The 27,878-nt window shown below is 58.7% G+C and overlaps 1 protein-coding gene across 1 annotated transcript; it reads right to left on the reverse strand.

Annotated features, from left to right (window-relative positions):
* Positions 1 to 823: 823 nt before the first annotated feature.
* Positions 824 to 14,715, reverse strand: ZBED4 (zinc finger BED-type containing 4). The gene is made up of 2 exons (XM_045835045.1): positions 14,546 to 14,715; positions 824 to 5,872 (listed from the first exon to the last, which is right to left on the reverse strand). The coding sequence occupies exon 2, from the start codon at positions 5,537 to 5,539 to the stop codon at positions 2,063 to 2,065; it is 3,477 nt and encodes a 1,158-aa protein (XP_045691001.1). The 5' UTR covers positions 5,540 to 5,872; positions 14,546 to 14,715; the 3' UTR covers positions 824 to 2,062.
* Positions 14,716 to 27,878: the final 13,163 nt, after the last annotated feature.

The raw sequence follows: 27,878 nt of genomic DNA on the forward strand, positions 1-27,878 counted from the left end.
CCTGAGTCGAGCCCTCGGAGCGTGAGCACAGAGGCAGGGAAGGACGTCAGCACCGGTGCCTGACAGGAGCTGGGTGACCCCACCCGGGCCCTCGTGTGGCCTGCAGAGCCCCAGGGGACGAGGAGCCCCAGCCTGTGACGCGTGAACCGGAAGCAGAAGCGGTCCAGAGCCCGCAGCCACTCTGAGCGGAAGCCCGGAACCAGGCATGCGGACCTTTCGAAGAAACCTTCCCCGCGTCAGGGCCGGCGGAGCGCTCCGGTGAGCGGCCAGGGCCCCCCGCCGGAGGGGCGTGCGCTGCCCTGCTCTGCCGGGGCCTGTGAGGGCGCTCACTGCCAGCCCCAGGCAGGAACCCCTGAGCCCGACACTCCGCCCCCGCCACGCCCACCCCGGCCTCTGCGCTCGGCTCCCGGGCCTGGTGGGGCCTGGTGGGGCCTGGTGGGACCGGAGGGCCCGCGTCCCAGACCCGGGAGCTCTTTACCCACAAGACACATTCACAGGAGTTTTCGGGTCAGCCCGGGCAGGCCACACCAGCGTGACCCACGCGTGCACACCCCCGGTCAGAGCTCCCTGGGCGCCCCGGGAACGTGCCCACGGCAACACGGGTGGGCGCCCCCGCGGGCGGGGCTGCGCACGGCCTTTTCCTCGGACCCCGCGAGGGGCGGGGCATTCGTCCGAGCACACGTCAGCACCACGCTCGGACACGCCGCTGCGGCAGGGCCCACGTCCCACCTGGAGCCGCGCAGAGACTCAGACGCGCGTGCGTGTGGTTTCCGCGTGTGGTGGCCCCCAAGGAGGACGGCCGTGTCGTCGCCCGAGGAATAAAGAGGCAGCATCCTCCGACAGTAGAAAATCGGAAATAGAAAGTTTAATTTCAGAAACAGTTCACCGTTTATAAATACACTGAAACACAGTCGGCGCAGAGCCGGACCGACAGGTACAGCATTTCTGACGACACACCTACTCGGCAGGGTCAGAGGCAACGAGGGACTCGTCTCACCTGGCGTAATTAATTGGTGTGACATGAGCCACCGAGCCCTCGTGTAGGTGCTGCCGCAACAGCTCTGGGACACGTCATTGCAAAGGGATCCGACAACCGACAATTCATGCCGGTGTCCCGGGACTCTGAGATACCCGTGATGGCGGAGTCCTCCCCCTTCTAAAGAACCTGAAGAGCTAAGGCCGTTCTTGCAACTGTGACGGGACCACCTGCTTCCCTTCCCTGGTAACGAGCCACCTCTTCTAGAGAGGGTTTCACGTGTGGCCTCATCCGACTGGGGGGTCCACACGGATGTCAAAAGACCCCTCAGAGAGCAGAGACGCTGCGTCAGGCGTGGAGGAGCGGTCACCAGGACCGCGTCGCGGTCACGGCCGGCCAGGAGGGCTCCGGGTGACCTGGCCGCGGGAGGCCTGGACGCAGGCAGGAACACGGGGCGTTCCCCTCGGCCGCCACCGTGCAACCCACGCCCCACGACGCACGTGAGTCTGGCTGTCTCCCCAGATGCCCCATCTGCGTGCAGGGAAGGTGCCTTCCGGAACACTCTCTGCATGCCACACGCACGTCACAGCTGCGGGCAGACACCGCTCGGTCAGGATGGCTTCAGCTCCTCCGATTTACAGCTTCTGCTGGACAGCCCGAAGGCCGTTTGGTTGCAATAAAAACAATTTTTCACTAAAATACAGTACCTGATTTGTGGTTTTTTACATAATAAAAACGTACAGAATAAAATTGTTTACATCTTCTATGTCATTCTAGTAAAACAAATGACTACCCCCAGCTTTTAAAAAACTTTACAGTTAAGGATTAAAACTTAATCATCGTATTTCATCATCGATGAGACTGGCTATTTCTAGTGGCTTCTTGAGAGACACGTCATGTACCTGGCCTGAAGAGCTAGCAGTAAGGCACACGGGGACGTTACAGTGAGTCTGGAGGGGCACTCGGTGCGGACCTGAGGGGGCCTGGCCGGTGTCCGCCCGGCCCCGGCCGCGGCCGGCCACCAGGCCACAAGCGCTGGTGCCTCGTGAGCGACACCATCTGTAGCCTGGGGGCTCCGCGGCGACTTCAATACTGGAAGTATATCAGAGGAAGATTCACTTTCAAAAAGATGAGTTTTTCAAAATGCTCCATCAGGAGCCTGGACTGGCCGAAGCCACCGTTCTCGGTGGGCGTGCTGAACAGCCGTTCCGACGGGACGATGCTCGGGGGACAGCCCAGAAACCTGACGGCCAGGGCCGCCAGGCCGGGCCAGGCCGACCTCTTCAGGCTCCAGTAGGCGAGCGGGTCGCAGCTGTGCTCCAGCACCTCCTCCTCCAGGTACGCGAGCACCATGGCCTCGGGCACCTTCGCCCTCTCCCGCGGGCCCTTCTGTGTCACCTGGGCCATGAGGGACCACAGGCTCTCGACCCCGCCGGAGGCTCTGGGTGGGGAGCCCGGGCCACACCCGTTGGAGACGGGGGCGTCCTCTGAGGTAGAATTCAGCATTTCCAGTTCCCTGATCAAGTCCTGCTTGTACTGCTCCGCCTCCTCCTCGGAGAACAGGGAGGCTTTGTAGCGAGGGTCCAGCAGCGTGGCGAAGACGTACCGGGGGTCGCGGAGGGTGGCGGACAGGCGGCTCACCATGGCTTCCTTCAGGGACTTGAGCATGGTGTCGATGCCCGTGGTCTCCTCGAACAGCATCTCGACCTTCCTGTTCAGGATGTGGATCATGGGGATGACCTGGCCGAGCGTGGACACGTGGCCGCTCATCTCCCGGCTCGCGGCGTCGAAGGGCTTCAGCGCGCGGCACACGGACCGCATGACCTCCCACTGGTCGCAGCTGATCAGCTCCCGGAACCCGCACTCGGCGGACATCTCGTCCACCGCCCTCTTCTGCTCCACGAGCCGCTCCAGCATGCGCAGCGACGTGCCCCACCGGGACGGGACGTCCTGCAGCAGGTGGTGCGGCGGCAGCTCGTGCTCCCGCTGCAGCTCCGCCAGCCGCTCGCGCGCCCGGTGCGACCGCAGCACCCGCTCGCACACCTTCCGGGCGACGCTCAGCAGGCTCTGCACCAGGCGCTGGCCCTTGACGGCCTCGCCCACGATGAGGCTCACCGTGTGGCTGAAGCACTGCACGCTGGAGTGCTCCGCCTCGCGCAGCGTCTCCCCGATGCCGGGGTTGTCCGTCACCGTGATGCCGACCTGCAGGCCGGTGGACGTCACCCAGGCCTCCCACCAGCACTCCAGCTGCTTCTGGACGCTGCTGCCGCTGTAGTCGCAGTCCACCGGCGACACGTCCAGCAGTGCCGAGCAGTGGCGGTCCTCGGCGTGCGGCCGGGCCGGGGACGCGAAGGTGACCCAGTGGGCGGTGAGCGTCAGGTACTCCCGGGTCTGGTGGCTCGTCCAGATCCCGGCTGTGAAGTGGACCACACCGCTCTCTGCCTCCTTGAGGTGGGCCCTGATGATCTGCTTCACGCTGTCGTACATGCCCGGGATGGCCGTCCTGGAGAAGTAGGAGGGGGAGGGCAGGGAGTACTGGGGCTTCAAGTACGCGAGCAGCCTGCTGAAGCCGACGTTGTCCACCACCGAGTACGGCTGGAGGTCAAGTGCGATCATCTCAGCCACGAGACTCGTGATCTTTTTGGCCACTGGATGCGAATCGTAGAACTTCTCGTCGGCGTCATCAAAGGAGGCGGCTCCCGACAGTTCTGCGCGCAGGGGCACACGCACGCCCGGAGCAGGGGGCAGTGTGGCCTTGGGCGCGTCGGCCGCCAGCACGCTGCCGTGGAACCTCTGCAGGTGCCGCAGGAGACAGCTGGTGCCCAGGTTGGTCGGCTTCTTGCCCCTGCTTATCGTCCGGCCGCAGTGCAGGCACACGACCTTGGTGGGGTCCGCGGGGCAGACGGAGAAGTGGTTCCACAGCTTGGAGGTCTTCTTGCTGTGGACGGGAACCAGGGCCGGGCTGTTTCTTAGGGCCGCCGCCGCCACGTCGGTCAGCCTGGAGGAGGAGCCCTCTGCAGAAGCCACGGCGCCGTAGGAAGAATGGGCCGGACCGCCCCCCAGGAAGCCCTTCTGGCTCCCGACCACGTCCGGGTGGCGTCTGTACAGATGCCTCATCAGACAGCTGGTGCCCACGTCCCCCTTCTTCCCTCGGCTGACGGCGCAGCCGCAGTGCCGGCACACCGCCTTCAGGCTGTCCGTGGGGGCCAGCGAAAAGTGGTGCCACACCTCCGACTTCAGCCTCTTCATCACCCGCTTGTTCTGCTGGAACACGGCCCCGGGCTCGGCCCCGGGTGGGCCCGACCCGTCTCCCCGTCGCTTCTCGGGGGAGGACGCGGAGGCGGCCTCGCCGACCTCGTCGGAGGACGACAGCGCTGACGGATCATCCCTCAGGGCGCCCCCAGGGCTCAGCCGCACCAGCCTGTCCTCGGTCAGGGGGTCAGGGGACGAGGCCGGCAGGAAGGGCTCCTTGACGAGCTTCCCGGGGGACGAGGACAGAGCCCTGGGCTCCCCCTCGGGGGGCGGGAGGGCGGGCAGCAGGGCGGGGGCCGTGGAGTACGGGGGCGGCACGCCCGCGCCCCCGCTCTTCTCCTGCAGCACGATGGCCCGGTGCGCCCGCCACATGTGCCGGATGAGGCAGCTGGTGCCCAGGTCCTTGCCGTTCTTCCCACGGCTGAACTCGTTCATGCAGTGGACGCACACGGCCTTGGAGCTGTCCAGGGGAGACAGGTAGAAGTGCTTCCAGACCGCGGACCACCTGCGGGACCCGGAGGTGCCCTTCGGCAGCGGGAGGCTCCTCTCGGGCCCGCTGTCTGCAGCGTCGTCGCAGTGGGGCGTGAGGGGCGGCGGCCCCGCGTGGGGCTCGTCCCTGGGGCACTTCTCAGAGGCAGGCGGGTCGGAGACGGGCGCCTCTCTGGAAGACAGGGCGGGCGTGGACTCCTCGGCCGCCCAGTCGGGGGATGGGGCCTGGGAGGCCGTTTTCTGACCGAGCTGGACGGGCAGCGGGGCGGGGGCGGGGAGGGGCACCAGGGCAGACACGCTGCCGTCCTCCCGGACGAGCGCCGCGGGGTGCGCCCGCCGCACGTGCCGCATGAGGCAGCTGGTGCTCAGGTCCTTCTCGTTCTTGCCGCGGCTGAACTCCTTCATGCAGTACACGCACACGGCCTTGGTGCTGTCGCGCGGGGAGATGACGAAGTGCTTCCAGGCCGGGGACTTCTTCCTGGAGCCCGCGCCGCGGGCGGCCAGCAGGCTCTGCGTCACGGCCTCCATGGCGACATCATACAGGGTGCTGCTGTACTGGGAGAACAGCGCCCCGTAGTCCTCCTCATGGTCGGCCGGGAAGGCCCCCCCGGGGGGTGCGCCCCCGCGGCTCGCTTCCCCGGCGGCCGCCTGCTCGTCGCCGCTGTCGGCCGCCTTCCTGCCCTCGCGCTCAGCTTTGAAGTCCATTCTTTCCAAATTGCAGTGCAGAATGGGACCATCCTCCTCCTCTTCTGTTTTAATGTTTACTTTTTCTGAAAGGAAAGCACCGCCCCCTTGGGGACGGGTTTCCTGGTTATTCTCCATGACGGACCATAACTATTCCAGCCGTGTCCTCACGTCGACCTGTGTGTCCGGTTGAAGAAATGGCGCAAACGCTCGTCTGCGTCCCCAAACGTAACTATCTTCAGTGTTTCCCAAGCCACCGCGTCTTTGGGGACACTCATGAATATGGCCGACCACACGTCTCACTGGAACGCGGAGGCCCTGGCTCGTGAGCACGCCCGGTCGGGGTGCAGACCGCCGCCGCCAGGAGTCCTGCTGAGTGCTGGGCGGCGCGGACACCGGTGCGGCCCGTGCAGACCCTCCTGCTGTCCTGGAGGCGGGGCCGCTGCCATGTCATCAGTCCCTCTGCATTACCTACGGGAGACGGAGTCAGGTCAGTGCTGAACGGAACCACACCTTCACACCCGCAGTCCCAGGGACACACCAACCTCAAGATGCAGAAAATAAATTCCGTAATGGTAAGTTAAAGAAAAACTTGTTCCTTGACCTTTGTAGATTCTATTTATGTATAATATGAAAATACACTAAAACTACAGAATAAGCTAGAATGCAGATGAAGACACGCCTGTACACTTAAATGACCCGTCAGCCGTGGGTTGGGGAAGCCCTTCAGCAGCACAGAGGCCGGCCTGGCCCAGAGCAGGCGTGGAGTGGGTGCCCTCACCCACCACGGAGGTGCCCGGGCGTGCGACCATCGGCAGAGCTGACTCCCTGCAGTCCATTCTTCCCAGCCTGGCCCAAAAACCGGCCCACGAACGAGGAGCAGAAAGCCTGCAGCGACCCCCTGGAACCACCAGGGCACAGACCAGACACCGAGGGGGGTTCTGCCCGAGTCATGTGGCATCCAGCCCCCGGGGAGCAGCCGTCCCCAAGAACCGTGACCCCCAACACGACGACCACCGGAAACGAGGGCACGCGCACCTGATGCAGGCCCACAGTGCCGTGCTGTGGCAGCGAGGCAGGCGGGAGTGGCACGGGCTGACGAGGCGACAAAGAGCAGCAGACACCCGTTCTTGGCACCTTGGAGACACACACGCCAGGGAGGGCACACTCACTGCGATGTAAAATGGACTTTACGTGACCTTCAAAAACCTTCCTTTTCCTTGCTCTGACACCAGTGGCGGGGGGGGGGGGGTCAATGTAAGTACAAGCAGACAATAAAGACTCAGAATGGCACATGAGCCAAAACCAGGATGCCAGGTGGCGGGGACAGAAAACGGGTGTGAGTCTCTGGCTCAGCAGACTCACACACCCGTCTGAAGCCCAGTGCAGAGGGCAAGGAAAGAGAAGGGGAAGGAGGAGCTCATGTTTGGCCGTGGGAGGGCGGAATGGTGGCGGAGGGTGGGGGTCCTGCCCGGCTGGGAGCTGAGCTGGATCGAGGGGCGGGCCAGCTCCCTGGAGCGGATGGCGGCTGCCCCGCCGGGCAGGGTGCTGGCTTCAGGCTTCACCCCGGCGCCTGCTCCGTGTCCAGTGGCCGGCTGGAGGCGGGCCCCAGACCCACTCGGTGCCCCAACAGACAGCACACCCTTGCCCCCTCACGCCCGTCCAGGGCCAGCACGGCCTGGGGGAGGCCCCTGGGAGGCGCTGGACACCCAGCGATGCACCACTGTCACCAGAGCGGTGCCGGCCGCAGCGGCCTGTGCCCAAACCCGTGCGCGGAGCACTGGGCCGCCCGAGCCCTACACGGGAAAGACCCCAGCCCGCCTGAGACGCTGCTCACAGGGACGTGACACGAGTGTGTGACTGCACGTGCGTGTGTGCTTACCGAGCTGTGTGACATGTCCGTTCTGTGTTTTTATGTGCACGTGTATAGAGGCGGCTAGACAGGAGCCTGTCCAGAAAGTTTCCAGCCGTGCAGCACCAAAAAGCAGCGTTTGTTACAGAAGATACGAGGTATGAGAAACACTGCACATTAGACCGTGATGCCTCAGTCCCCTTCACAGTAGGCGCCTTGGGACTCCCAGTTGCCATCAGCTGCCCTGTTGCATTGCCCTGAGTCTCACTGATGGCCTTAAATCTCTTCCCTTTCACCTTGATTTTAGTTTTGGGAAAAGCCAGAAGTTGCAGGGTGCAAATCTGGGTTGTAGGGGGGCTGAGTCACCTGGGTAATCAGAGGTTTAGCAAAAAAAAACAAAAAAACAAAAACCAAAACAAACAAAAAAAAAACATTCTGCATGAGACATGGTGCACGAGCAGACTCATTGTTGAGATGTGGCCGCCAATCACCAGCTGCCCACAGTGGGGGCCTTCTGAGTCATCTGAGTAGTTTCCACGGGGGCAGGGGGGTATTCAAGCTTTAATGCAAAATCCGACACAAGTTCGTTGTTCTACTCGCGCAGTTTGACTGCGACAGCCACACAGCACACACACACACACTCAACGGCATCTACCCCCCCACTGGGGAGTACAGTGAAGGTGTCACTGTTCACACGTACACATTCCAGTCCACTCTCGTTGGCTGCCAGGTCACACCATGTTGCACAAACCGTTCTCATTATAGTAACGACGGCTGGACCTTTTCTGGTCAGTCTGTCGGTTGGTCTCCCTCCCTCCCTGTCTCTCTGTACAAACACACACACGTACACATGTATCCGCCCCCAGTGCCTGCTAACACGTGGTCTCTGAGCCTGGTTCCTGACACAGAGCTCGTGAGTGACAGCGGGGTCTCCTGTGCGGATGAGGCACCGCCGGGCGGCTCCTGCGTGGGGACTCGGCACTAGAGAGGCCGGGCCGCAGTCCGCAGCTTGCAGCCACAGCCCTTCTCGCTCCCCCACTCCCTGGACGGGGGCAGACAGGCTGGAAGCGGAGTTGGTGGGCGATCGTGCCGATGTGATGAAGCCCCGGAAAAATCCCCAAAATACAGGCTTTGGGGGACTCCTGCTTTGGTGAACACCAGCAACAAAGGAATTAAGGCCAAATCCCACAAAAAGATGAGAGAAAAAAATAATGAAGAACAGAAAAACATCTTTACAGATACTGAAAGCACAGAAGAAAACCCTAACCTCAAGTGAAGTAAAAACTGTAAGTTACTTCAAAAGAGGCTAATGATGTTAATAAATAATACAGAAGAACAACATAAATCAGGGTACAAAAACACTGAAATGAGGTTACGGATCCTAGAAAAATACTAGAAACAAAGTGAAACATCACTTCAAGGATAAAAACTAAGTTATAAGTCACATAGGAATACACAAAGTCCGCAGATGACTGCTTAAGATAAACAGGAGAGAGGATTTTGAAGGGGGGGGGAGAAGGGGGCAGAGACACACGGGCGGGCCGCCCTCTGCATACGCCCCAAGCCGGGACCGCACCCACAGCCCGGCCACGGGCCCTGACCAGGACTCCGAGTGGTGACCTTTGGGTCTGCGGGACGATGCCCACCCCACTGAGCCCCCCGGGCTGGGGCAGAGGAGGGTTTTCTAAATGAAACAAATGAAAGTACAGACTCCAGAGAGGCTGACCGATTGAAAAGGCAGCAGAGAAGACCCACAGGTGCATAAGCAGAGCACCCCTTGCCAGAAAGGGGGGCAGAGCACCGAGAACGTAGACACCCTCCTGGAGTGCAAACCGCAGACGGAGGAGTGCACCGTGCAGCTGCGAAAGCCCACCCCAGCCCTCACTGCCGGGTCGGTGCAGTCACATGACTGCGCCCGAAGGGAACTGCCACTCGGGCCGAGGACCGGGGCACGCACCGCCCGGGGAAAGCATACGGAATTGCCACGAGTCTGACGGCAGTGTTTTACGCTGGAAGGCAAGTAAACAACATACCTGAGATATTTAAGGACAGATAGCGTGAGCCAAGGATCTCATATCCAGCCAATCTGCCCTTCAAGTGTAAGGGACGCAGGAAAACCAGTACTGGTGTGCAAGATTGAGGGAAAAAAAATCTGCCTGTTTTGCACGTGTTTTTCCCGAGAAATCCGCCCGAGAACCCCAGCCAGAAAGTCCAGAGAAGCCGACACCGGGCCGGGGTGTGGCACCGAGTGTCCGCACGGCCGCAGGGAGACCAGGGCGGGCCCACGGGCGGACGCCGCCAGCAGGGGCCACGTGCACCACAGAGCACAGGGCGGGAGCGCGAGGGGAGTCTTCGCAAACGCGTTTCACCCGGTGGTTGGAGTGACACCGGTGGTGGCCGCACTGCCACCGCGACCCTGAGGCTGCGGTGTGCGTGGCGAGGGTGGGCAAGTGAGCAGGGACGGTTACCTACGGGTCCTGTTTCCCACGCCCTCGGGAACCAGGGTTCTCGGGGTGGAACGGCCACGTGAGACACGAGACACGGAAGGTCAGGTACATGTCCTGCCGCCCGTGAGCAGGTGCCAACCCCAGCTCCGCCCACCGCGACACTGACGCCGAGGAGGGACGACGGACGCGCAGGTCGCAGCTCTGAAACGCCGCTGCCCGTCAGGGAAGGGCTCTGGAAGCCGGGGCTCCCCCAGCTGGGGCCCAGGCGCGCAGGGGCCCGCTGGGGTCAGGAGGTGCTGGCAGCGCACTCGAGATTTGTCAAAGGGTCCAGGAGCCGCTTCGTAAAGGCCCCCACTGTCCAAAAATGGACAATTTGAACATAAAAAGACCCCAAATCACATTAAAACTCATTCAATACATTTAAATCTGTGAGTTCATAACAAAAAAAACCCCCAATTGGTCACTTTTAGAGGATGATAAAAAACGATTATTTTGAAAAGTGACAGAGAATCGAGCACCGACCTCCAGCCTCCTGCCCGCACATGCGCACTGCGGGCCCGCGGAGACGGGCCCTCCTCTCGCCGGAGGGAGGCGCAGTGGGCGCTGGGCCGGAGCCCTGCCCTCCGGGGTAACGCCAACAGCCGGCGCTGTGCAGGCTGCCAGCGTGGAAGGGGGCCACGCCCCGGTGACCCCGACAGAGCAACTGCACACCCCACGGAGGAGACTTACCGGAGGTCACACCTGAGTCTGACCAAGTTCCGGCGGAGCCAACGGCGGACACACAGGGAGCCGAGGACGCAGGAACCTTTCGCACCGGCCAGGGGACCACGATCAGCGAAATCTGGGCCTCGTCCACCAACGGTGTCCCCGGGAAGTGGCGGGGACGACAAGAGACTGCAGCGTCACGCCACCAGGCAACGCTGCACTGTCTGGAGGTGAAACCGTGAGCACAAGCGGGAGAGTGACCGCCAGCAAAGGGAGGTGGGTGGCGACTCTGTCGGCAAGGAGCGGGGGACCGACTGGGGCCGCGGCGACGGTGACACGAGTGTGCCCACCTTATAGTGATTCCTCAAGCTACACACGGACTCTGTGCAGTCCCCACGCCCGCTGCACGTCAGAAGAAGGCAGCTTTACTAAAAACCCTCGAGAAGCTACACTGCGGAGGGCATCCTGGTGCAAGGGGCCAGGGGACCGACGCGCAGACGGGGTGGGGCTGGGGGGGGGGGGCCCAGGAACAGTCCAGGACACGGCGCGCACGCCACCCGAGTGTCCCTGCCCGAGACGAGACGCCGCAGGGGGCAGTGACGAGGGTCTGCAAAGAAGAGCTGCCGGGACGACGAGGCCCGGGGAAAATAACCCCCCGCTCACGCCACCCCAAATCAACCCCGGGTAGATGGCCGCTACAGGAAAAACGACGGAGAACGCAGGAAAATATCCTTGTAAGCTTGATTTAGACCATAGGGCTAATCTCGAGGGAAGGTGGGTAAATCAGGCCACGCCGAAGGTACAAAACTTGCCGACTGCGCGGCTCAGTAGACGGGGCGTGGTCCCGAGGCCTCCGTCCTGCCAACCGCAAGGCTACCGGTTCGATTCCCAGTCAGGACACGTGTCTGGGTGGCTGGGTCTGGCCCGGTCGGGGGTGTACGAGAGACAGCCAGTCGATGTTTCTCTCTCACATCGATGTTCCTCTCTCTCTCAGATAAAAATAGTAATAATAAAAAAGTCTCAGGTGAGAAAAAGGAGGGGTTCAGGGACAGGGACGCGGATGCAGCGTGCCGGGGACCCGGAAGTGTGGGGGCCGGAAATGAGGGCGGCGGGCAGGCCCGAGTCTGCGCGCGCGGCTCCCTGGGGCCGGTCGTGCGGCCAGACTCAGGAAAACACAGACCCGAGAAACGTGGGCTCCCACAGCTCGCGCCCTCGCGTCCTGGCCTCCAGGCCACGCCTGCCCTAGAAACCCAGGGGCGACGCGAGGACGGACCATCCCAGCTCCAGAGACCGTGCGCTCTGGGCCGAGCCGCCCCGAGCGAGAGAGAGAGACTGGACGCCGCCTGGGCGCCTGCGCACAGAGTGGGCGGGGCCTCTGCCCACGGGGGCTGGGCGGGGGGCTCCCAGGAAACCTCGCGGGGAAGGAGCGGGGAGTCGGACTGCAGAGGAGCCGGCCGAGAGAAAGCAGCGAGTGCGAGCACAGGGAAGGGGCGCGCTGACCAGACCGCTGCCCCTCAAGCGCCCACGGCCCCATCCTCCCGTCTGCTCGCTCTCCGAACCCCAGGCAGGACGGGGCCGAGCACAGACACACCCCGGGGCCCGGGTTCCGGAACCCGCGGCGGGTGACGAAGTCCGCGGAGGCTCCAGCCCCTCACCGGAAGGACACGGTACGGATGACTCGTGAATCAAGTGCGGCGCTAGGGGCGCCGGGGGCACCCCGCAGTCAAAGCTCACAACTAGCTTCGGACGCCCCCAGATACACTGCCCACATCCGGCCGCTGACCAGAGGTGCGGTCAGCAACCCACACAGCCCACCCACGCCCACCCCGGCCGTGTGCTGGTACACTGCGTCCTCACGACGGAGAAGAGAAGAGAAAACCTTAGGGGAACCGTAAGAAGGGAGAGGACACTGGCAGGATTTACTGGAAAAAACGCACGCGTGGGCGGACCCTCCCAGTCCACGGCCCCGCTGTCCGAGAGTCCGCTGCGTCTGCGCACGGCCCCCACACGGGCCCCGGCGAACCTGGGGTCGCCTCGGGGGCCCTCGCGACACCGAACACGACGGCCACCGCCGTGCCACCGCGCCGCTCAGGGAGTCCTGCCGACGAAAGAAGCCCGCAGGTGTTCAGGGTGGGCACCACGGGCGGCACCGCGGGCGGAAGGAAGCACAAAGTGCCCGTCGGCGAGAACGCTGACGTCGCACGAGGGTTCTCCAAGTGCTCGCAGACGTGGGACACAGGGGGCGACACGCTGCTTCCCGAGGGGGCGCTGCAGCAGCCGCTCTGCGCACAGAGCCCCCACAGCGACCCTAGGGACAGCGACGGACCTCCGAACACCTCTCCGAGGCCTCAGGAACGCTCTTCACGCGGCGGGACTGCTCACGGGCCTCCGCCGAGCGCCCCGTGCAGGGGGCTGGCTGGAGCAGGTGTGCGTGTCTGGCGCCGCCAGGTGACCGCCCGTCAGGGGGACTGAAAGTCTGAGCCTGCTTCCAATGTGGGGGTGACCTGTGTCCTCCCAGACCTCCCGCGGGGTCCCAGGACGCCTCTGACTGGTCGCAGGGCCTTCCCCGCGGAAGCGTTAAGCAGGGACAAGCAGACGTAGCCCGAGGGCTGCAGACGGCGCGCCCCTCACGGCCCCCCCAGGGGACACCCTCGGGTGTGCAGTCGGACTCCCGGCGAGCAGACCCCGCCCCCAAGGCAACGCGGTTCAGTCGGTTCAGTCGCCGGACGCGGCTCGTCCGCGGCAAGTCCGGCTGATTCGGAGCAACAGAAAAAGAACACTGCGTCGTCCTTCCTGGTCTCCTGAACTCCATCGCCGTGTAGTACAGAAAACGCCCCAAAACTAGTGTTCCTCTACAGAAAGACACACGGAGGCCCTTGTTTTAGTTGGCAAGCTGGCCTCGGTCGAGTCTAAAGTGGGTCTTTAAAGACGGTGCACTTTGAAGTCATCCAAAACAGACCGACTTCCCGTTTTCACAAGCACGAGAATGCCAGCAGGAGGCTCAGCTCGGCAGGCACCCGCTCCCGAGACGCCTGTGTGCGCCCAAAGCCGCCCGAAAGGCCGAGACAGCACGCAGGGCCCGCGGTTCTCGGAGGCCAGGGAGGCGGCGGTCACGGGAGAGGGAGAAGAGAAGCGGCGCAGGTGCCCGGGTTTGCTGGGGCCTAGGAAAACCACCGCCATCGGCAGAACGTCTGAGATCCTGCCGAGCGACTCGCTGTTTGTATTGGCTAAGGCTGAACGGCCGTATCCAGACACACGCACCGTAACTGGAGAATTTCAAAAGCCCGTTCCGACGGGGGTCGCGTCTCAGCTGCTTCCTAACCCTTGCACACAAGGCCCCTGGCTGCTCTTCCTGGAAGTGCCCGTGCGAGTGAAACACATCCAGCGAGAAGTTCTAAGAAACATACTTTGCACGGCAACGCGCTGTCGGGGGCAGAAGGCGAGGTGCCCCGAGGAAGGCGGGCGATCAGCACCTGTCTCGGGCCGGAGGAGCCGCCCTGGCCGCCTGCCCGGCGACCCCCACCCGACAACCACTCCTCTCGGGCGATCTCCGTCCGGCCCGCCCGCCGCCCGGCCCCTGCAGAAGCGCCGCTCGCCTCGCGCCGCAGACCCCCGAGCGCTCACTCTTGCCTGCGGCACCCACGGGAGCCCTTCCTTCCGCGCGCGCCACCCCCGTCGTCCCCGCGGCGGCGGCGGCGGAGGGGACCGCACCAACTTTTACCACTTCAGGTGTTTGGTCCGCAAAATCCTGCTGTCCGGAAAACGTGCCTCGGCGGCGACCGTCTCGCCGGTCGGCTCGCCGGGCCCGCCTCTCGCCAGCTGTCACCCGGGGCCAGGGCTGCGACCGGAGGCAGGCCCGGCGCTGGAGACATCGCGGCCCAGTGGGCGGCCCGGGCGGGGTTCAGGCCACGGGAGGCCGCGTCCGCCCGGCGGCCGACGCCGGCCCGTGCCCGGAGCAGACAGTATTGCGGGGGCGCGGCCACAGCCTGGCCGCCGACCCCGGCGCGGCTACCGACCCCAGCTCCGACCCCCGGCCCGGCCTCCGACCTCGGCCACGACCCCCGGCACAGCCCGGCCCCGACGGCCGGGTCCGGGCGCGAGCTCGTGGCTGAGGAAGAGCCGGCTCCGGCGCGCACTCACCGAGGGCGCCGGGGTCGAGCGGCGGGGCTCCCGCCCGGTGCGGGCCACGGACGGTGCGGGCGGACGCCCTTCTTCCATTCATTAGCCGCCACGGCTTTGTCTGCCCCCGCGGCCCCTCCCGCCGCCTCCGACGCCCGCCACCCGCCTGCCCGCGACGCCGCCGGACGCTGCGCCCCTCCCAGGGCCCCGCGCGGCGCTGGGCGGGGCCGTGGGCGGAGCCGGAGTGCGCGCGCGCACTGCACTGACGGAAAAAAAGCTGAGCTCGTCGCGCGGCCTTCCGCCTGGCTCCACCCAGCTCCCAGAACCTGCGCAGAAGACTTCCGGAGCGGCGGTGCGCAGGCCGGACGGTAGACTGCGCAGACGCAGACCGTGCGCGCCAGCCCCGCCCTCAAGTTGAGCGGAACGTCCTGCTCAGGTGCAAGTTCGCACTTTGGTCTCTCTTCTGCGCGGCGAGATCGGCCACGCAGGCGCAGTGCCCAGAGCGTCGGCTCCGATCCGAGAGGACCGGGCTTATTACTCAGGTGCAGGTTCCCTCCCCGGCAGGACCGACCATGCTCTGCTGTCTCCAAGCTTCTGTGCCCCAGCTGGAGGGTCCCTGGGCCCTGGCGGCGCAGTTGGGCGCTAGGTTTAGCCAGCTGATGCGCTTAGATGTGCCAGGCGTGGTCCTTTTTTCGCGCGTTCCGGGCCGCGGGACCGGCACTATATCCGGCGGGCCTCGGAGCGCCGGAGCCGTGGAGGCGGGAAGCCCACCTGCGCGCGACCCGGTGCCCCGCGCGCCCTGAGCGGCGAGAAGCAGCGCCTGGAGGCCGGCTTGCCCGGAAAGGGCACTGAGTGCCCTGCTTCTTGCGCACGGGCCCCGACGGCGATGAGGTCCTTCCCTGCGCGGCCTCGTTCTCTGTAGAACAGGGATCAGAACTGAATCCCTGTGTGTGCCATGGAAAAGGACCGTACACTGCGGTGGCCAGCAGCCCGGAGGCCTTGGGGTGGCTGGCTGTGGCTTCGGAGCAGCCAGCCCCGTGGGTGGGGAGGCCCAGCGGCAGCAGGTTCTGACCACAGGGAACGCGGGCCCCCTTTCCGCATCTGTGAGAAGTATGAGTGTGCAATGTCCAGTTTCCTGATGCACGTTTCTGTGCGTGCCAACTACTTTCTGCAGGCTGAGTTGGGTCCAGAGGCCGGTCCTTTGTGACCTCGTTTTGGACTACAGCTTATGTTGTATGGAAATGAGATAAATGTGTTCAGTTTGTAAGTGTCAATGTAGTCATCAGGAAGTCGTTCACTCAACAATTACTGGCCTACTTTGCAAGGTGAGCGCATGCGCCCTTCCTGCCCAGAGCCCTCCGTGGCCCTCAGTCCGCCCTCCACAACCCCCTGCTCTGTGGCAGCACCCCGTAGCCCACTAGTTCAACTCCAGCCTCAGGCTCTTTGCATGACTGAGCCAGGCACGGAGGAGTTTAGGACCTTCTCACACCCTTGATAATTTACTTATTTGTTACCATAAGTCAGTGGCAGCATTTTTTTTTTTTTTCCCTTTCTCACCGAAGGCTTCTCCTTCTAGAGTGCTGCCTAGCATAGAGCAGTGCTGGGTGTTTCTCCTAGAGCTCAGGGGGCAGCCAGCTGTAGTGCAGGCCTGGCCACGCCGGCTGCCTCTGTTTGTGTGGCCCCCCAGCAAAGATGTTTTCTCATTTTTAAGTGCATGGGGCAGGGGCAGGAGTCAAAGGACTAATTTTTCATGACCTGTGAAGATTATACCAAGTTGAAGCGGTCTGGGTGCCCATGTCCCCGACGTCGCCCGGCCCACAGAAAACCCCCCCCCCGATGCCTACGTGCCGGCAGGCTCCTGGAGGCCGTGTTGGGGGCTGGAAGTGGGGCAGTGAGGGCAGGTGCCAGCGCCCGCCTCCGGGTGGCCACGGCCCCCAGGGTGGAGTCGGGCAGTGACATCAGGTGAACCCCAACACTCCCCACTCTGGAATCCTCCCACACGGGGGCCAGCCCCCACCCAGACATCTTCATCCCGGCCTTCTCCCAGACGTCTCCAGCCTCCTGTGGTGGGTGGGGCCGGGAGGGGAGGCTCCAGTTCCCCCAGGACTAGCAAAGAGGAAGTGCCCTTCAGCTTCCTGTTTGAACAGTTTTTGTCACTTTGTGCCATGAAAGGCGGAACTGCGGGCTCCTGTTGTGGTTGTGCAAGGTGTGCCACTGTTTCTCTCTGGGGGCTCCTGCCTGGAGCAGCCCTCCATTTTTGGGGACACAGCTACAAGAGCCTTAACCAGAGTGGAGTTGGGCAGGGAGCCAGGGCTGGCCTCCCAGGGGCCTGGGCCCCCCAGGGTTTGGGTGCACTTAACCAGCTCTAGAAAGTTTGCTCGTGGGCAATGTCCACTTTGAAAACAGTTAGATGTAGCCCTGGCTGGCGTAGCTCAGTGGATTGAGCGCGGGCTGCGAACCAAAGCATCGCAGGTTCGATTCCCAGTCAGGGCACATGCCTGGGTTGCAGGCCATGACCCCCAGCAACCACACATGGATGTTTCTCTCTCTTTCTCCCTCCCTCCCTTCCCTCTGTAAAAATAAATAAATAAACCCTTAAAAAAATAAAACAGTTAGATGTGTGTCTTGCCCAGGTTTAGAATACAAGCCGGCAGATTAGGAAAACGACCATCCAGGCCTGTCGTGGCCGCACACCGTGGCGGGCGGGCCCCGGGGCCACATCACACAGGCGGGCAGCAGCTTCGTCAGAAACACTTCTCAGGGAAGTGTGGCTGCTCGTACACCTTCACAGCCCCTTCTGGTCGTTTCCTCAGAGAGAGTTCCTGGCAGTGCAACTTTTTCATTGAATATTTTACGGACGAAATGATAGATTCACATGCAATTCTAAGAAACAACAACAAGTGCCCTTGTGCGTTAGTTTTGCCCCTGGCCTCCAGGGGAACTAAAGTTTTATAAAGACCCACTAGATCACAAGCAGGACATCGACACTGATACAATCCACCCATCGTGGTTCCTGGTGTTACTTGTGTTTGTGTGTGTATTGAATGCAGTACAATTTTATCCAAGTTGGTTCCTGCATCCACAGGCAAGATACTGAAGAACCCCAAAGGTGAGGGCTCATATTGCCCCGCCCTTTTTTAAAAAGATTTTTTTGAGAGGGTAAGGGAGGGAGAAAGAAAGGGAAAGAAACAGCAATATGTGGTTGCCTCTTGTGTGCCCCCTACTGGGGACCTGGCCCACAACCCAGGCGTGTGCCCTGACTGGGAATTGAACCAGTGACCCTTTGGTTCGAAAGCTGGTGCTCGATCCACTGAGCCACACCAGCCAGGGCTCGTGTTGCCCTTTTTTAACCACACCTACCTCTGGATTGTCCCCACCAGTCACTAATCCCTGCCAACCACTAAGCTGTCCTCTGCCCCTAAAATGTTGTCATTTCAGTTCTTTATAAGTGGAATCACATAGTAAGTAACCTTTGGGAGTAGCTACTTCACCCAGCAAAACTTCCTGGAGATCCCTCCAAGTTGTTGCACGTGCCGATAGTGCGGTCCTCCATATCGCGAACAGCATTCCAAGGTGTGGGCCGGCCAGACTGTTGACACCCACCTGTAGAAGAGCATCTGGGTTGATTCCAGCCTCGGTCTATTACTAATAAAACACTGTGAATGCTTGTGTCTAGGCTGTGGTGTGAACAGAAGTGTCTGTTTCCCTGGCATAAGCACCGGGAGCACACCTGCTGGGTGGTGCAGCACTGGCGTGGCTAGTTTTTGGAGACGCGGCCGAGCCGGCGTCCAGAGCGGCAGCACCACTTCCCCTTCCGCTCTCGCACGGCGCGTGCGCGGTCGAGTTTCCCCACGTCTCCACCAGCTGTTGCTGCGGTCACAAGTTTTTATTTCCATCGCTCTGATGGGTGTGATAGCTTCTCGTGCTTCTGGTTGGCATTTCCCTAGGGGCTAATGATGTCACACCCGTTTGCCTACAACTGATTGGACAGGGCCCACCCACGCTGTGGAGGGCAACCTGCTCTACGCGCAGTCCACTGATGCCACTGTGCGCGGCATCCAAACACACCCTCGCAGACACGTCCAGGACGATGTTTGGCCACGCATCTGGGCACTGGGACCCGGCCAAGTGGACATGCAAAATTAACCGTCACACCCTTCTTACTACCTTTTTAATGTCTGTAGGGTCTGGAGTGATACCTCCTGTGTCATTCTTCAAAATAAAAAGATATATATATATATACATATATGTGTGTGTGTGTGTGTATGAAATTGGTTATGCTGTTACAGTTGCTCCAATCCCCCCCCTTTGCCTGCCTCCCCCTGGTACCCCCTTTCCATCCAGCAGTCCCCCCTTAGTCCATGTCCATGGGTTGTGCATATAAATTCTTCGGTTCCTTCATTTCCTATACTATGCTTAACATCTCCGTGCCCTTTTTGTACCTACCAACTATGCTTCTTAATGCCAGTACCTTCCCCCCATCCTCCCCCTTCCTCCTCCCAGCTGATAACCTTCCCAATGATCTCCACATCTGTGATTCTGTTCCTCTTCTGATAGTTTGCTTAGTTTTTTGTTTTTTTTTATTAGATTCAGTTGATAGTTGTGAATTTGTTGGCATTTTAATGTTCATAGTTTTGATCTTTTTCTTAAATGAGTCCCTTTGACATTTTATGTAACAATGGCTTGGTGATGATCAACTCCTTTAGCTTTACTTTGTCCGGGATGCACTTTATCTGCCCTTCCTTTCCAAGTAATAGCCTTGCTGGAGAGAGTGGTCTACGTGGTAGGTCCTTGCTTTTCATCACCTTGAATACTTCTTGCCAGTCCTTTCTTGCCTGCAAGGTTGTTTTTGAGAAATCAGCTGATGGTCTTATGGGCATTCCTTTGTAGGTAACTATCTGCTTTTCTCTTGCTGCTTTTAAGAATATTTATATTTAACCTTGGGCACTATAATTATGATGTGTCTTGGTGTGATCCTCTTTGGGTCCAACTCGTTTGGGACCGTGTGCTTCCTGGACTTGTATGTCTATTTCCTTTGCCAAATTATGGAAGTCTTCATTCAGTTTTTTCAAGTAAGTTTTCAATTTCTTGCTCTTCCTCTTCTCTTTCTAGCAGCCCTATGATTCAGATGTTGGTACGTTTGGAGGTTCCCAGAAGGTCCTTATACTATCCTGTTTTTTTTTATATTGTTTTTTCTTCTTGCTGTTCTGGTCGAATACTTATTTCTTTCTTATGTTCCAAGGCATTGATTGGAATCTCGGCGTCATCCTCTCCATTGTCGATTCCCTGTCAGTGTTTCTTTGTTTCACTGGACGTAAGCTTCATTTCTGCCTGGGTCTTTCTTATCCTGTTGCCGTGGTCAGTGAGTTCCTTGAGCGTCCTGAGAACCAGTGTTTTGAACACGCATCTGTTAGGTTAGTGATCTCCATTTCATTCAGCTCTTTTTCAGGGGTTCTGTTCTGTGCTTCCACTGGCCACATTTCTCCGTCTCCTCCGTTTGGCAGCCTCCCTGTGTTTGTTGCTGTGTACTGGGCAGAGCTGCTTTGACTCCCTGTCTTAGTAGCTTGGCCTGTTGTAGAAAAGGCACCTGTGAATTGTGTGGGGTGGAGCCTTAGGTGATTCCAGGGCAGGGCAACCTGCTTCCCAGCATTATGGCTCTGTGCGTGGGGGGGCAGGGCTTGGAGAAGCCGCTGCCCGGCTCCTGGAGACGTGCCTGGCATTCATCCTGTTTCCAGTGACCTCACTCTCTCACCGTGCGTGATGGGCACCCTTCCGCTGTTGCCCTGGTGCTGCGCCCCAGAGTGGGCGGAGCTGTGAACGTCCTCATTCCATGAGGGCCCTTTCAACGGGGTCTCCTGAAAATCCATCCTGCAGTTCTTTCTGCTGCCCCAGCCCCCACTGGATTTTACCACCAGAAGGTCTGGTGCTGTATCTTCCTGGTACCGGACCCCCGGGCTGCGAGGTCTGGGCCGGGGCTGGGATGGCTTGCTGCCAACCCGGTGTCCCTCCTGGTTGTTGCCCACCATGTGTCAGTGTGGGACCCTTTGTTCTGCTTCTGCCGCCCCCCTGGGCCACACAGCATCCCCCTGCCTCCTCCTCCTGTCTCTGCAGCTCCGCCCCTCCTCCTGGTCTGGGTGAGCGTGGCTTCTTTGGATCCTGGGTGGTCAGACTTCCACGGGGCTCGATTTTCTAAGGGTTCTGGGTACTGTTTGTTTCAAGATCTAGTTGTAATTCTTCCTATGGTTTTCTGTGGTTGCACGAGGAGGCAAAGTGTGTCTGTCCACCTGTGCCTCCACCTTGACCGGAAGTCCTCATTCTTTATGTCAGTAACCTGCCTTCTCTTTTTTCTCTCACCAGTCTTGCCTGAGGTTTGTCGATTTTGTTGTTTTTTCGAAGAACCAGCTCTTTGTTGCATGGATTTTCTCTTGTTTATATTATTTGCTTTCTTCTGCTTTCTTTGGGCTTATTTTGCTCTTTCCCCCCTAAGTTCTTAAAGTGGGAGCTTAGTTTGATTCTATTATGATCAGAGAACGTATTCTGTATGATTTAAACTGTTTTAAACTTTTCGAGGTTTGTTTTTTGAGCCAGGGTCAGGCCTGCCCCGGTTGACGCTCCGTGCGTACTTGAAAAGGGTGTGTACCCGGCTGCTGCTGCTGCGTGGGGTGTGCTGTGAAGGGTGCTCAGACCCTGCTGGAGGGTGGCAGGGTTGGGTCCTCCCGTACCTTTACTGACTTTCCGTCCGGTGGTCCTGTCAGTGGCTGCAGACGCCAGTGCCCACCTGTGATTTTCCATTTCCCTGCATATCCCCTCAGCGCTCTCAGCTTCTGCTTTCTGTGTCCAAAATGCTGTTGTCCGACGCGTACACATTCGGGGTCACTGTGTCTCTCAGAAGGGTTGTCCTTTTATCATTGCGGGACGTTCCTCTCTGTTTCCAGCAGTTTTCCTGGTTCCGAGTCTCCTTCACCTGACTGTGATATAGAATTAATAACACTACACTATATAATGCATGTTAAGTTATTTAACAAATCATAAACTGTGGCCATGCCTACATTTTCACTAAGTTTCCATGTATTATGTTTTTACTATTCTTTCACTTTTCACCTACCTGTGTCGTTATGTATAAAGGGACTTTCCTGTAGACAGCATGTAGGTGGGTTATGTTTCTTTGTTAATCCACTCTGACAGTCTGTGTGTTCTCCTGTGTCTTCAGACCATTACATTAAGTTTTTTAATATATTTGGGTTTAAGCCTGCCGTTTTATTATTTGTTTTCTTTTTATGCCCTCTCTTTCTCAGTCATTTCTTTGTGTTTTTGCGTTCCTGTAGGAGACATGAACATTGCTTATAATTCCCTTTAGATTTTTTTAATACCACTTTTGAGTGTAACATTTTGTGTAGTTTTCTCAGCGGCTCTCCGGGTGTTGCAGTAACACACATGAGTCTTCAAAGTTTGTGGACACAGTTTCAGCACTTTGAGACAGTGCAGAAGCCTCACTTCCACTTAGCTCCCCTACCATCCCCACTTAAAAAATACGAATATCTAAAGTATTTCGTACTTGTACATGATAATGCCATGTCAGATAGTCACAAGTCTTTTTTTAATCCTCATCTAAGGATATACTTACTGATTTTAGGGAGAGAGAGAGAGGGGAAAAGGCATCGATGTGAGAGAAACATCGGCTGGGTGCCCCAGACGTGCCGTGACGGGGGATCGAACCCACAAACTTCGGGGGCACAGGACAAGGCCCCAAGAGCCGAGCCGCCCTGCCAGGGCAGACAGCCGCCGGTTTGTTTCGACAGTCCGATGTAATTTAGTAAACTCACGGTTGAAAGGATAACCTGTGACACTTGCTCTGTTTTACACATTCCAGTGTCTGTCTTTCCTTTCCGAGGTGCTAAGTCCTCTTCGGTCATTTGTTTTCTATTCGGAGAACTTCCTTCCGTCATTCTTCATGGGCAGTTCTGCTGGTGGCAAATTGTTTTCGTTGTCTTTGTCTGAGAACGTCTCTGTTTCCCCCTCCTTCTGGAAGCGTATTTCCACCACATACAGAGTTCATGGTTGACAGGCCTTTCCTTTTCACGCTTGAAAAATGTGCCGCTTCCTGTTTGGCCTCCGTGGATGCGATGAAACACCCGCTGTTACCCCCGTTGCTCTTCCCTGGTAGGCGATGTGCTGCTTCTCTCCGTCCGTTTCCATGTTTTTTTTTCCCCCATTGTTACTAGGTTCCAGAAGTCTCGTTATCATGTGCATGCCATGGATTTCTTTGGGTTTATCTTGTTTGGGACTTGCTTCGTCTCTGTCTCTCAAACGCACAGGTTTGGGTCTTTTGCCAGACTCGGGAGTTTCCGGCGCTAGTTCTTCAGGTGTTTTCCCAGTCCCATACCCTCCTCGTCTCCTCCCGGGACTGAAGGAGACGGATGTTCATTCTCTGTTTCATAGTCCCACCGTCCCCTGAAGCTCTGTCACTTTAGGGTTTTCAGTCTGGTTTTTCTCCGTCTTTCTGACCGAAATTCCGTTGTTCTGTCTTCCAGTTCATGGGGTCTCTCTGCTGTCATGTCGGGTGTGCTGTGGAGCCTCCTGGAGCGAGGTTTCTTCTTCAACGGTCACCCGAGCACATCCATTGGTTTTTAGAAAAAGAGGGCGGGAGAGAGAGAAAGGTCAGTGTGAGAAGGAAACTTCGGTCGGTCCCCTCCCGTGCGTGCCCGGACTCGGGATCGCAGGCACCAGACCGGGGGTTGAACCCGTGCCCCTTCGGTTACGGCGCGATGCCCCAGCCAGCTGAGCCACACCAGGTCGGGCTGCGCGAGCTTTTTTATTTTTTATTTTGATGTATTTTTCAGTTCCATAATTGCCATTTGTTTTATTTAATAACCCGTTTGTTTGCTAAGATTTTCTGTGTTTAGTTTGTTTCAGGATAATTTGGAGTTGCTCGCTGAAGCATTCTGGGGTGGCGGCTTTACACTCCCCGTCGGAGAGTTCCAGCGTCTGATTTGTCTCAGCGCTGGGGTCTGCGGGCCGTGTTTTCTTCCCCAGGGTGGGAACTCCCTGGCACGGCGGTAACTTTATTTTATTTTACTTTTAAAAAAATCTTTTTTTAAGATTTTATTTATTTATTTTTAGAGAGGGAAGGGAGGGAGAAAGAGAGAGAGAGAGAAACATCAATGTGCGGTTGCTGGGGGTTGTGGCCTGCAACCCAGGCATGTGCCCTGACTGGGAATCGAACCTGAGATGCTTTGGTTCGCAGCTTGCGCTCCATCCACTGAGCTACGCCGGCCAGGGCGGACAGTAACTTTAAAAGTCGTCACCGACACGGTTTGGAGAGTGCATCCGGAGACCCGAACCCCGTGCACAGCCTCCGCTTCAGCACGCAGTCGGCAGCGCGGCCTCACCTGTGCCCGTGGGCGTGGCTGCAGCGAGAACGCGGCGCTCGGGGCCTGCTGGTCTCCGTGCCAGGCCGTTCGGTTCCTCTGTTCCCACTGAGCTTCCCCTTCGCTCCGCTGCTGCCGTCCGCCGGGGCGGAGGGACTGTCTGGCCTGCCCGGAACCGGTGGTGGCCTCTGGCAGGGTCCCTGCCCAGTCTCCGCCAGTTCCCCCGAGGGGGGCGCTTCCCAGCTGCCGGTCTGGGGGCGGGCGGGGAGGCGCTGGGCCTGGGCTGCCGGGTGCGGCCGGTGGGCGGCGGGGGACTCCCGGCTGCCGTGCCGTTCTCCCTCAGCCCTCGGCCTGGCGGGCCCGCCTTCCCATTCCCACCGTTCAGAGACCTTCAGAGACCGTCGCGTGGCTGCTGTGCGGTTACTTACTGGGTTGGCCAGAAAGTTCGTTCAGTGGTTTTCCCGTAAAATGAAAGACACTTCATTTTCACCAATAACTTCGTTGATCTGGGTATTTGGAGTGTGTCGGTGCTCTCCTGTGTGGTGTCACGTTGGTGGTTCTCAAGGTCTCGGTCGGGTCCCCGTCGACCTCGCCTGGTCTGCCCGGCTGTGGGCATCGTCCGGCGGGAAATCCCCAGTGCGAAACTTCACAAACCGCTTCCGACACGTGCGACCAATCACAGCCCCTTCTCCACACGCTGCACAAAACTTGTTTTTTTTTGCATTTCAGTTATGTTCTTACCTTTCTTGAAATAATAAAGCATACTATGCCAAATTGTTGTGTATGTTTCCACCTTCAATACTAAAATGGCTGCAGCGATATTGATAAGTTTTTCCTAAGTGCACCTTGATATGACAGCTGTCACGATATAATCCAAGAAAATTGTTTCAAATGAAGTTAAAGACAACCAAGTGCTACTAGAGCCATTTTACAGATGGAAGAAAAAAACCCTTTTTGGCGGCCCAATAGTTGGAGGAGCAGGGAGAGATGTGTTTACATCATGTCCTCCTGCACTAGAAGTCTCTGATATTATTTTACAGTTTTTTTATGTAATTATTCAATGCATTTGAAAAATAGCTTTATTGAGCTGTAACTCGCGTACCGTACAATTCACCTATTTAAATGTGTAACTGAATGGTTTCCAGTGTGTGCACAGTGCCGGGAACCCCTGCCAGTCAACGTTAGAATGTTTGCACCATCCCCAGAGAAGCTCCGTGCCAGCCGGCGGTCTGTCCCCGGTCCCCCCTCCCCCGGGGCCCTGGCCACCGCTGATTTGCCTTCCGCCGCTACAGATTTGCCTAAAATGGACATTTCTTGTCAGTGAAGTCACACAGCATGTGGCCTTCCTGGTTCTCTCACTTACCGTGATGTTTTCAAGACTCACCCACGCTGCAGGACACTTCAGTACCTCACTTCTCTCCATCGTGGAGTAGTGCTCCGTCCACGGGCGGACCGCATTCCACCTGCCCTCCCGCCAGTTTACGGACATGGTTTGTTGTCGTTTTTCCGGCTCCTGTGAGCAACGCCGCTGTGACTCTTCACGTACGTTTCTGGGTGGGCGGGTGTCTCCCGTGTCTCCTGGGCGTGTGTGTGTGCCTGTGGGTGGCATTGCCGGGTTCCGTGGCAACCCTGTCCAGCATTTTGAGGAACTGCCCACCTGTTTTCCAAAGCGGCTGCCCCGTTTCACATTCCTGCTGGCAATGCAAGAGATTTCCAGTGTCCCCAGACCCTCCCCAGGACTTGGTGCCGTCCGACTTTGATTCCAGCCGTCTGGGTGTCGTGCCATGGTGTCTCGTTGTCGTTTCGACGTGCATTTCTCCGATGGCTGATGATGCTGAGCATCTTGTCATGTCCTCACTGGACGTTTCATATTTTCTTGGGGGAAACGTCTACTGAAGTCCTCCGCCCATGTTTTAAAGCATCTTGTTTATGTCGGTTGCTGAGTTGAGGACTTCAGCTTTTACCCCGAGAGAGGCGAGCCACTGGAAGGTTCCAAGCCCAGGGGTGGCAGTGCCACTCGGGCTGCTCTGCGTGGGAAGAACCCAGGGGTGCCTGGTGAAGGGCAGCCCACGGGGTTCCCTGGCCGATCGGGCGTGCGCAGTGCGGCACGGCCTTTCATGCAGCAAAGCGCGGGGTCACCCCTTACCGAGAAGGCGTGACCGCCGTGGCACACCACTGCCGAGTGGGTGGTTAAAGAAACAGACAAACAAACAAACAGACAGAAAAGGCTCTGTCTCTCAGTCCCGCCGGCTGGAAGCCTGAGCTCGGGGTGTCCGCAGGGCTGCGCTCTCTCTGAAACCTGCGCGGCAGGGGCTCCCTGCCCCTCCCCGCTCCCGGCGGCTGGCGGCTCTGGGCTCGTAGGTGCATCTTCCCAGCCTCTGTCTCCGCTGTCACGTGTCCTTCCCCCCATGTGTCCGTGTCCCAATCCCCCTGTTCTTAAAGGGACAGCAGTCACTGGATCAGGGTCCACCCCAATGACCTCATCTTAATTGGATCGTCTGTAAAGATCCTGTTTCCCGATGGGGTCCCATGCCCAGGTTCCAGGGGTCAGGAGGTCACGTATCTTCCGGGGAGACACAGTTCAACCCATGACGGAGGGTGAAGAGCAGCAAGGAGACGTCTGGAGACAGAGGCCGGGCGCTCAGTATCCGGCGCGTTGAGTTTGAGACGCCTGGCAGACCTCCTGGAGCACATGCTGAGGAGGCAGCTGGCGACACACAGGAGCCGTCCAAGCACCATTTCTCAAACAGTTAGAAGTCCGACTCGACAGCTGTAAAGTCGGGGTGTGTGGAAGATTTGTTTAAACCATTTATGCGGAGACCAGCGTAACGGTAAGGCTGGTTCAAAAGGTTGGAGAGAGGGAAGTGTTGGTGGTGGGGGAGAAAAAGCTGGCTTGAGCGGACTCGCTAATTCAGATGAAGAGCAGACCGGTGTTCTGCAGGGACATAACACTGCAACCTGTTCTAGCTGCAATCTTCTCTGCAGACAGAAGTAATTTCTATCCTTTGCTGCTGGGCAACGTTCATTTGCATTGCTTTCAGACGAGGATCACTTCATCTCACCATCCTTTTCTACACGTCTGCCCTCCTTAAGTTGTAAAACACCACAATCGATAGTAAGGAACAAGCGAGAAGGCACAGCCCAGCGAATCAGAAAACTCCCTGGGCAGGTCTGCGAGACCACACTCTGCCTCCCGCCCCAAGGGCCCACTGCCGTCTTTCTTTCTCTTCCGAAGTGTTGGAAGTGTTTTTACTGGCCCGTCTCCCCTTCGTGGTGATAATCCCAAAGGTTACTGTTGAGCACAGAAAGCTAGTCTTACTGTGTTTGGACCTGACTCATCGACACAGATGCTGTAAGAAGTGGTAATTAGCACACAGGAGCCTCCCGGCTGGGCCGGCACATCTAAGCAAGGTTGTCGTGTTACCCAACAGCGGAGGCTGGAAATTCAGCTTCTGTCTGGAGGTGTCATCATAAGGAATACAGGATCCGGTCTCTGTTATGCCTGAGATTTTAATTCCTCCCATTTGCTCTTCTGCTCCTAGGTTACAGAACCCAACCAAGCAATGCACCTCAGGTTTGCCTGCAGTACTCAGGAACTTCAGTACATTCTTATTTTCTTGGGGACTGTGGTGGCCTCCTTACTACATGTTAGACTGAGAGCCCAGTGTGGGCTGTGTGGGCATTGGTGCAACACAGATGCCACAACCCTCATTCCACAGCTGGGTGGGCCATACGGAATCACGTGAGATGTATTCTCAAGTGTGATACGAACATAAAGCATTGGTTGTGCAACTGATTTGCCTCCTTATATCCAAGTAAAAAGGAGGACTGGTTTTTACGGAAACTGTTCAAACAACTAGATTTATACGAGAAGCGAAGAGTCAGGAAAAGGTTTTCTCGAATTCTGTAGTGAGAAAATACCATTTAAAGGACATTTCACAGCCCTGGCTGGCATAGCTCAGTGGATTGAGAGCGGGCTGGGAACC

The sequence above is a fragment of the Phyllostomus hastatus genome, unplaced genomic scaffold (genome assembly GCF_019186645.2).
Source record: "Phyllostomus hastatus isolate PE091 unplaced genomic scaffold, TTU_PhHast_1.1 phas_contig_198, whole genome shotgun sequence".
NCBI classification, from domain to species: Eukaryota; Metazoa; Chordata; class Mammalia; order Chiroptera; family Phyllostomidae; genus Phyllostomus; species Phyllostomus hastatus.